Consider the following 11,167-nt stretch of genomic DNA (forward strand, 5'->3'; position numbering starts at 1 on the left):
TTGAACCTTGCATTAGACCCTACCTTGTGGTCACAGACTGGGCCATGCCTAGGTTTGCCTGCTAAGGACCATCTTCTAAATGCATCTGTTGCCTCCATATGAACATCATGGACATATTCATTCCACCCTGGTCTTACAATATTTTGTTTACCCACTTTACTTCTTAGTGGTTCACCTCCATCAACTAAACAGTTCACAATTCTATCATACATTGCACATAGGTCATTATCGTGACTTACATTCTTACATCTGCTATCCACACACATAACTGCATCAACAGGTAACTCAAAATTTCTCAAGTTCACATCAGTCGGTAACTTTGCAGGTCATCTTCTGTGAGCCTTGCCTAGTCCAGTATCTCACCTGGTTTATGGCTGTCACTACAAACAAGCTCAGGTAGACCCTTTACATTTATGAACATGAATATGGTCCCCTTCTCCATGGAAATCATTATGCACAGAGTTAAGTTTATCCAGATCTTGAATAGCTAAAAAAATGTCTTGCAAACACACCACATCAGCATTCTCAAAAGGTTTGCCAATAATAGTGCATCCAGCATCCTGTCCAAGCTGCAGACCGCGGGAGTTATAAGACACAACTCTCATAGCAGTTTATCATTGTTTAACATGCATGGGACGCCCTTGACTCAGACGCACCCATCTCTACATCAAGTGGTGCTTTAATACCTGCCCCTACCGCAGCCCTCTACCGGAGCCCTAGGCTTGCGATTCTCATAGAAGCAACCTTACATAGGTCCCTTCTAGCCACATCTGCGGTGCATACATCTCTGCTACTTCCTTGCATTCAGCTGTAACTTTGAAGGAGCTGTAGCGAGTATACTCCGAGCCAATCTTCTGACAAGTCACATCTCTGGAAAGTTGTCCTTTTAAATATCTAACCAGAGTCTAGGTCGGGAGAAAGCTTTGTCACGAACACACTCATCTGCTTAGTTGTCACTGAATGTATGTTCTACACTGAACCAGTTCCAACTATTCCATAGGTCTTCTTCTCTCTGGGAGGATTCATACTATTCTTGATCTGTACTGCAGCAGTAGATAGTTTTCCATAGCATTGCTTGTGCTTGCAATGCTTTAATATACGGCTCCATGCAGGTGACATCGCTACCTCATTCCCCAGCTGTCTCCTCAATGACGGGCAAGGTAGAGAGTCTGGGTGCAGGCTCCCTGTGACTTGGTCCATGGAGCTGGGCCTCTTCACTGGCCATGGTTGTGGCTGCATTCCCCTTGCTGGCACTGGGATGATCAATCACACTTGGTCGTTTAATAATGTCTGTAGTTATTCCACAAAGGTTCTCACATTCAGTCGACTGCTTACTCATAGTATTTTTCATGGATGCCAACTCTTATTAACCAGGCAAGAGACATCGAGACTATTAAAAGTGATAGGACACAAAGTGAGGAACATTCTCACCCTCCTCATTCAGTAGTTTAAGACAACTCTTAACATTGTTCACATCTTTCAGTTGCCGTTTGTGAGCCACACAATGCTGCCCTGTGCCAGGACACAGTTCAAACAGGACCTTCTTGGAGTGTTCAATCCACTCTGATCCAAAGTGATTTACAGCCATCAGGATAATGTCATCCTGAGGCACAGTCTTCAGTTAGACAGAAAGGAAGCTTAACAGTTCATAGTCTTGCCATCCATAGTGGTGTTAATCTCAGGTTTAATCCTTTGTTTGATAACATGCCGTGCCTCTCTGTCATCGGCGGCCATCTTGAAAAAGGAATTAATTTATTAAACTCTAAATTTCTAATAAAAGAGCAAATTGCTTCTATAATGTACACTTAAAAATTCTGCAGTCCATTCTCTGCCCCTATGCATGTCAGGTTATTGAGAGACAAATGTCAGAAGACAGTCATGCAAGAATGAGGCATAAGGAATGACACCGGCCCAACCAGAAACTTTGTAGGAAGTGTTAGTCTCGAAAGATTTCACTTAGATTATTCTGTCATGTAACCTCTTAACCCATATGAAAAATGAACATGTGACTGTTGTTGTCTTGATGCTTGATTGGGATCAGGGGCCTGTGCTATGAAGCTGGATTAACTGGCTAGCCAGGTAAGTTTCTGTTTAGTTTGCACCAATACTGGGTAGGCCTGGGCGAAAAATCGATTAAATGAATTAATTTGAATTTTTTGTTACAGGCGATTTAAAAAATAAGTAAATCGAGTTTTTGTGTAATGGCGCATTTTTGGCTCCCCGGAGCTTCCGTAGCGTTAGTTTTACATGGCAGTATGGTAAGCAACAACAACAACATCATAGCACACACGAAACAGCAAGCGACAACATGGTTACCAGTGAGAGTTGGAAGTTTGTTCCCAAGAAAGGAATAAAATCATCTGTTGTTTGGAACTAGAATGGGTTTGCTGCGACAGACGTGGAGCAAGAGACCCCACGCGGCCTAAAGCCCATCGCAGTCAAAAGCAGCAGCACCAGCACCAGCCGAATATGAAAATGGGGGTTACATTTGTCTTGCTTTTGATTAGGGCTGCTCCGATCACGATCGGCCGGTCGTTAATGCGCATCTCGTCAGTAAAGCCGGTTTTCTAATCAGCGGTTAATTCCATCAAGTGCGTGATTTCACATCGAGCAGCTGTTACTACAAGGAGCCATAACTGAGAAGATGCGCAAATCCACTTCATTTTCAGCGTTTATTTGCGCATCTTCTCAGTTAACAAATGGCTCTGTGTAGTAACAGCTGCTCGATGTGAAATCAGGCACCTGAGGGAATTTACCGCTGATTAGAAAACCGGCTTTACTGACGAGATGCGCATTAACGATCAGCCTATCGTGATCGGAGCAGCCCTACTTTTGATTAAATAAAAGCAAAATTTGCTTTAAGTTGTCTGCTGTTTGTACTTATTGCTTTCCTTAAGTAGGGGGGGAAATCGGAAAAAATTGGAAATCGAATTAAAACCGCCCAGCCCTAGTTTAAGGTACCATGTAAGTGGCTTGGCTTTTAGCTGCGCTCATTGCCATAGTAACTTACACTCCACGCTAACCTGTTCCGGGGCATCAAAACCATCAGATGTGAGAAAAGTGACATATAAAGTCACTCCCCCATTTTCACTGGGTCCAAATGAATGGTCATTAATAAAAAATAAAAAAAATAAAACAATAATAATAATAATAATAATTCTGGCTTTATTTTACAGTACGTGTATTAACATGTACTTATAGTGTACTTACAGTGTATTTATCTAAGAAAGTTCTGGTAACACAAGGTAACTACATGGGGTAGGGTTAGGTTTAGGGGTAGGTTCAGGGTTAGTACCTAGTTATCACATAGTTATTGTAATTACTATAATAAGTACATAGTATGTACATGAGGAACAGGACTGTAAAATAAAGTGCTACCAGTTATTTTCTATGATTTATATAGTTATTATATGATTCGTATTATTATTAATCCATTATACACAAGCAATTTTAGTTAAACAGTCATTATAAATCATTTATTTTAAATGGATATCAATGTATACAGATCATGTAATATAAATAAGCTGCAGTATCAATAGATAACTCTATTTTAATGCATGTGAACTTACATGCTCGAGTCTCTATCGCTAAATATTTTCAAATGTATAAACTTAACAAGTTTCACTTGTGACTGCACTGATACAGCAAGATAATTTATTTTATTTTTCCTCTTTCCTGTTTCATATTACATTTAAATTGGTCATATTCTTTAATCTCTAAACATTTGGCAAAACCTTTTATCTTTAGTTTTGAATCTCGCTAGGTCTCTTGTGAGAAGTAAATCAAACATGCTTTGTGTTGCAAGGCCCGTGATTGGCTGTTCGCCAGTGATGTCACACATTCATGTGCACGCGCTTCACAAACTCACGATCAAAGCTCAAAAAGAGTTTGATACCCCAGCACCACCTCACGACACTACTGCGCAGACTCTTGCTCCAAACCGTCTCTCTTTCACACACACAGCATGCACACACACTCACACACACACACAACATGCAAAACTCTTCAATTGAACAGTCAATAGCAAATACTTAAACTAAAAACAAATACGTACAGTAGCTAATTCAGAAGCGCCAGATTGTCGTAGCAAAGTTAGAATTACCTCCTCTCCTAGGTTCACAAAACAGTCATCCATAAAATGCATTGCTGTTCTGTTGTAAGTAATCTTAAAAATTCCTAATGCCTCTACTTTCGGAAGGCCAAATAAAGTGCTTTAGCTTTCACCTAGATACACACAGCATCTCCGTGACATGACTACTTCAACACTAACTGTGGTTACTGAAACCACGTCTTCTTTCTTAGCATGAACATTTGAGGGGCATTACGCAAATATTTCCACATAATGATGTAGACATGTGGGGCGTGTTTGAATGAGACGTTTTAGGAGGGCATGGATTGGATTAAGAAAAAAAACAAAAAATAAACAAAAAATAAAAATATTCAGTTAGACAGTCTGTCATACACTCAGAATGTTTTTTTTTTTTTTCTTTAATCTTTAAGGGTAGTGTAAGAATCCACCCGACAGCCCAAAAAGCGGAATCCAGCGGCCTGGTCGAAGGTTTAATGTGCATTTATTCTTTTTACTTGCGCTTCTGAATTTATCAGGAATTAGTTTGAGTTTTAGTCTAGCTCCGTGTTCAATCTGACTCCAATTTCACGTGATCATTAAATTTGGGTAATATTTCTATCAAAAGATGATCACAGATATTGGTTGTGTAATAATTGAAATATTTGAAAAGAAGAGAATATTCATAAGAGATCAGAATAAATCAAATACAACAATTTATTATCAGTCAGGTAAATATGTATTATGCCAATTAGTCAATTCAACGATATCAAATTAAAACAACACATCAAATTCTCAAAGATAATTCTAGGAGTAAAAGACCCGAATTCAGGAAAATACATAGTATAGCTACAGAATCACCCAGCAATATTTTTATCACTCCCCTTATATACCCAAATAAGGAAAACAAAGAAATCTTCAAATCAGTTGTAAAAAACATAAAGACCCTTTGGCTTGTTAGGTTCTCATGGCCCCAGTGTCACACCTGGCTTAGAGATAAACACACCCCTTCCTCAGAACACAATTCTAAAAAGGCTTTCAATATTTCTCACAATACAAGTGACTGTGTGATTGGTAAAATGGTCTCAGTTTCACAGTAGAGACAATAAAACAATATATTCACAAGATATAACATGGCATTTGGATATTATTGTTTTTGGGGGAGAAGAGTGAGAGTCAGAGGCAGGGAGGGGAGAGGAGAGGGAGGAAGGGGTCGGTGTTGTTTGCTCTCTTTGAAGATTTCTTCTCCAGATCTGTTTTATTGTTTTATGGTTTTGTGTGCGGCATGGCATCTGTTACATGTGAGTTCCCTGAGTTTAATGGCTTCACATGGAATTAATTTCATAAGGAAATATGTTCACTCCTTTCACTATGTCTAATACTAGAGCAAATAATCAGAATCAGAATCAGAATGAGCTTTATTGCCAGGTATGTTTACACATACGAGGAATTTGTTTTCGTGACAGAATAGCCTATAATGTACTGCATATGTTTATTCATTGATCAAGTGACAGATGGCCTCTTCAGTAAAAGGCCTGGAGGAGGGCTGGGAGAGAGAGCAGGAGGATGTAGTTGAGAGAGAGGGGCGAGAATGACTCAGCCCCACCCAGAATAGATGGGACGTTGTAGAGAGTGTTAGTCAGGAAGAAGGAGAAGGGAGAGATCTGGATGAAGACTGTGCTGTTGATCTGTGCTGTGGAGTTTGGGCTTGTTTGACTGTCTGGGGAAATGGACAGAATACCAGTCTGAACCCACATGCCGTCCCATCTACACAGCAGAGGACTGCCGTCATCATCCTAAATGAGAGTGTGCCAGAAAGACTGTTACAAACGTCATGCTAAACATACAGCGGTACATTTCTAGGAAGCAGCAAAATTGTAGTGTAACTCGAATCTGTTTCAGTTTGAGAAAAACCAAATGACAAGCCTGAAGGACTGAAAAAGACTCTGCAAATACCTGCTGAACGTTCAAACGCTCTGTGCAGATGTTGATGCCTGTGTTGCCTGAAAGATCGCAGTTTACAATGGTGGTCTGGAATTCCCGAAAAGGTAGAAATGCTTATGATGGAAGAAAAACAGATTAGAAACAAACAAACTTTAGATGTCATTAAATGTATTGACAAAGAATGTCTGAACAAATTGTTATATAAACTCACACATAACTTCTGCTGGGCTCCAACCAATTACTGAACATTGAGTACCAGGGCCAAAGCTTGGACCAAACATGTCAACCACTAAATTTCCAACTTGATTAAATAGATAAGACAGTTGCAGGAGTGCTACATTGCCTAAAACATCGTCAAAAAAGACATTTGTCACATCAGCTTGCACTGTGATGCTGGAGCAGTCCCACTGGACAACGTTGAGGATGACTGCCAATCCATTCATATCAGTTAATCTGAAAAATGAGATGCTGAATGTCAGGGCACAAGTTGTCAGTATTTCAGTAACTGATTTCATATAAAATTATGTTTTCCTTAAATTATTACCTGGCAACGCAGCTAGCAGAGGTCATGACGAATTGGTCAGAGACCAAAGTTCCTACACACATCCGTTTATTGTTATAAGTTACACTGGCCATCCATGGCCATGAACCTGCAGAACCTCCACACAATGTCGCTGGAGAGAAAAGCGAGACGGGAGGAGAGGTCAATGTAAATGGCAGCTAAAGGGAAGTGTAAGGAAGCTGTAAGACCATTTCAATGATGGACAATTTCATTTTGCTTTGTCATAGTGATATTAAGATACATACGCTGAGTAGGACAAGTCTCATTGTTAACAGGAGTAGTGGAGTTAAAACGGATGAAACCCGTATTATTCAAGCCAACATGCTGACTGATCCAGTTCTGGTACTTAGACACTCTGGCGTACACGCCGGGAAAATTAGGCAGAGCACAACCCTGACCGAAACTCACAACGCCAGCCTGGATCCAATTAGAGCCCTGTTTAATGACCAGTGGTCCTCCCGAGTCACCCTGTACAGTTAAAGAGAATATATATATATATATATATGTATATATATATATATATATATATATATATATATATATATATATATATACACACACACACACACACACACACACACACACACACACATGCACACACACACACACACACACACACATATATATATATATATATATATATATACAATATATATACAATAAAACAATATATATTAGTATGTATAAAATGTTATTATTGTATTAAAAAGTACCTGACAAGAATCTTTTCCACCTTCCAATGGTCCAGCGCACATCATGTTGTCTGTTATTGATCCTTTATAAAGGCAGTTACATTTACTGTTTCCAACTACAGGAACATCCACCTCCTGTAGGATTTGAGGTGAAGGAAGGGATTCTGCGAAAGGCAGAGATTTGATTACTATACTGATCTTTATAATTTAAAAAAAGAATCCAAAACATTTATTTTTTTAAAACTGTGTAGCTTTTACTTCCATTTTCAATTTGAACTAAATAAAAATGAAATAAATGTTATATTATTTCGGGTAAATAAAACCCCCACTTTAACAAAACCCAAATCTTTTAAATTCTGGATGTAAAAAAAATATATATATATATTTTTGTCTTGAATAAAATCAGTGGATAAACATGCATTTAAACTATGTTAACATATTTCAAAAACAAAAAACTTACTACAAATTACTAAAACTTCTAAAAATAACAACTAATTTAATAGAATAATAAAAACTACAAAAATTATTCAATTATACAAAAATAACACTGATTTAAACAATTAATGTGGTTTCATTAAATGCATCTGATGTTTACAAATATTTCAGGTGTGCAATAGGGCTTGGCAATCTCCAGTGTTTTAATTTGCAGTACGTGTCCACTGGTGTGGTGCTGAGTAGACATTACCAATACATTCTTGTCAATACAAATCTATATGGCACAAATGGTAACATTATGATAGTAATACTATGATATTCCAATTCCCAAAGTCAACTATTGTTTAAATTTGCAAAAGAGGAATTAATTAAATTGGCGAATTGGTAAGTATTTATTAGTATTTGGAAATTTTTGCCAGGAAGTTGACACAGAGATGGGAATAGGAGTGCTGCTCACTAGGTCAAATATATATGATGTTTTTACCTGGCCATAAAAGCAACCTTAAAATATGTATGATGTATATTTTATAGACATGCCCCGATTTAGATTTCAAGTGTCTGGCACCAGGTGGCAAGCATAAAAATGTAGCTTCTTACCGCCTGAATTAACATGTCCCCAACCTGTGACCCACATCGTGTCACTGTTGAATGTGCTTCCCTCTGCCGCCAGACAGACTGGTTGGATGTAATTACTGAAGGTCACAGGTGAGGAGAGACGCAGCAGAGCCATGTCATTGTCATTAAGAAGGTGGTTGTATTCTGGATGAAGTATGATTTGAGAGACGTTTCTGGACAACTCGTGTTGATTGAATAGTTCTTGACTCTGCCGACCCAGATACACGGTATAGGCTGAAAGACTGGAACTGCTTCAAAAGAGAACAATGACCAAGTTCACAGTCATATCCATCAAGGTGAAGGGAACATGTTGTTAAAGGTGTTTATGTGAGTACCTTTGAAAGCAGTGAGCTGCTGACAGAACCCAATCACTGTTGATGAGTGATCCACCACAGAAATGTCTCCCATACTGGTGAAGGCTGGCTTGCCATGGCCAAGCGCCGGCAGACGCATTCGTTCCCCCCACAATTTTTGTATTGAGAGGTGCACTGCCACATGCTTTTAACAAGGGACGGAAAGGATCATTACACTGACAATCACAGAAAAAGGTTAAGATGTTACTCAGTAAAGTTTATGATCTAGTAATGAAAGGATATTTACCTAAAGATTGGCAGTCACACCCTGGAGGAGATGTCACAAGATCAAATTAAAAAAAAAAGACTCATATTTACCAAATCCTGGGTAAGTAGCTGGGGTACATGTGAGAGTCATTATCTTATTATTATCTACCTACTTATCTTTGTAATCTCATATGCAATAAAAATACTGTAATGTCCAATAAAATAAAAAAATACCTATTTGAGAAAACCTTTCTCCAGAATAATTTAGAAATTGGCACAATTAATGTATTTTAAGCACCACATGAAATTAATTTTAGCATCTGGTCTACAATTATAGCATCTGCAGATACACAGATCATAAAAGTAATAATAAATATAAATAATAGAATTGGTTAAAAAAAAATTAGTACTACATTGTGTTTTTGTATTGTTTTTTTAATTATTTAATTAATTTTGTCAGAAGCAAGTAACAGATTTTATAAAGAACAAGATATAAAGATGAAGGCATTTACCTTTGGTCAGGACATTGATCACAAAAACGAAACTTAGTGTCCAGAACATCATCTTTCTGATTGAACTGCTGACTCTGAACTTATATATATCCCCTAGATCCTGATTCCTGCCATAAACACACCTCTGCAGATTTTTCCACTGAAGCCTGAGTTGCCCTGGTCACACCTACAATGGAGATGACAAAAAATGTAAAATATTCAGACAAAGATTCTTTTTTACATATTAAATGGACAAACTTGATTGCCAGCATGAAGTAACTATTTGAACTTTACATACTGTAAAGGGCATTTTGACTATGGTATGTAGGCTACATTTATGTTTTATGTATTTGCTTCAGAACTTAATAACTAAACAAAATTAACTCTGACTTTATATAATTTCGAAGTTTTAACTTTAGATCAATATTTTAAATAATGTCGTTTGTTTCTCTCAGTTTCATATAGCTTTCTAATCACAATATTGATATTAATGTACACTACTATAGTACATTAAAGTGCCCCATTATGGACTTTTGAAAATTAACTTTCATGCAGTGTATTACACAGCTCTAACTGAATGAAAACATCCTGCAAAAGTTTAAATCTAACAGTTCACCGTGTATAAAGTTATTGTCTTTCAAAAACCAGAGTTGAGTCTGTTTCAATCTGTTTCAAGTTGATGTCAACATGAAATATAAGCATATTTATGTCTGCCCATTCGTTGTGCACACAGACTCAGCAAAACTTGAAAAACACCCCACTATGGAAGCCTTAGGAACTTTTCATCGAACAATTACGATTTTTTTTTCTCAGAATTGTGTGATATAAATTCAATTGTGAAATCTGCGTTATATAAAGTCAAAATTTGTGTTATATAGTTGCAAGTTATAGTCAGAATTGCAAGATATAAACTTGCAATTGTGAGAAAAAAGCAAGTTTATATCTCACAGTTCTGAATTTATTTCTCAAAATTGTGTGTTATAATGTCAGAATAGCAAAATATGAACTCGGCAGAATTGTGAGATAAAATGTCGCAATAATCTTGTTTTATTTTTCATTCAGTGGTGTAAATGGGCTACTGCATACCCCTCCCTCAAACATCAGATTCCTGTGGAGAAGACACTGGGCATGGAGATGGAACACTTCATGTGCATTTTGGTCTTGCGGACTTACAATGGCTTTGTTTCTCACTGAACAAAATGTTTGGGAGTCGTTGAGCAAAAAAGGGAAAACAATAAATGCATATTATAAGACCTTGCACGCATGTCAACCTGTTGTGAGGGACTCCCAAAACCAAAATATGAACCTTTCATAACTTCATTAAAGAGGAGCACTTTAATATATCAAGTGCAAAAATACACTATGAAAATGACATGGCTTTGAATTAGTTCCTATTGATATTAACAAATCTTTATGTTCACATATTTGTTTGACAATTAAACTGGTTTTGCAAGTTTTCAAGCAGCATAAAACTATGCAGCATCACAATAGGAGTTTCCAGTGTTGTTTCAATCTGTTTTTAAAAGATTGTAACATCTGACCTTTGAATGTACAAGTGTACAAGTGCAATGCTGAAAAAGACAAGTGAAGTGAATCTTTCATGCCATCAAAAATGTTTCTTAGGTAACAATGATTCAATGTCAGCTATACATAATAACCTTTAAGACTATATTTCATATATTATTGTTATATTATGCATATTTGTCTTCTTTTAAACCCACATATGACATAATATTTTATCTATTTCTCTAGGGAAGGCTTCCTTAGTGCTTTAAGTTTTGGTTTATATTTTCAGTCACTTA

General features: G+C 37.3%; 1 protein-coding gene across 1 annotated transcript; it reads right to left on the reverse strand.

The window, feature by feature from the left end:
• Nucleotides 1-4,801: 4,801 nt before the first annotated feature.
• Nucleotides 4,802-9,542, reverse strand: LOC113050220 (prostasin-like). Its single transcript, XM_026213006.1, has 10 exons — nucleotides 9,387-9,542; nucleotides 8,915-8,935; nucleotides 8,650-8,812; nucleotides 8,297-8,565; nucleotides 7,286-7,428; nucleotides 6,818-7,040; nucleotides 6,555-6,684; nucleotides 6,222-6,463; nucleotides 6,023-6,123; nucleotides 4,802-5,862 (listed from the first exon to the last, which is right to left on the reverse strand). The coding sequence occupies exons 1-10, from the start codon at nucleotides 9,436-9,438 to the stop codon at nucleotides 5,590-5,592; spliced, it is 1,617 nt and encodes a 538-aa protein (XP_026068791.1). The 5' UTR covers nucleotides 9,439-9,542; the 3' UTR covers nucleotides 4,802-5,589.
• Nucleotides 9,543-11,167: the final 1,625 nt, after the last annotated feature.

Source organism: Carassius auratus, chromosome 3 (genome assembly GCF_003368295.1).
Source record: "Carassius auratus strain Wakin chromosome 3, ASM336829v1, whole genome shotgun sequence".
Lineage (NCBI taxonomy): Eukaryota > Metazoa > Chordata > Actinopteri > Cypriniformes > Cyprinidae > Carassius > Carassius auratus.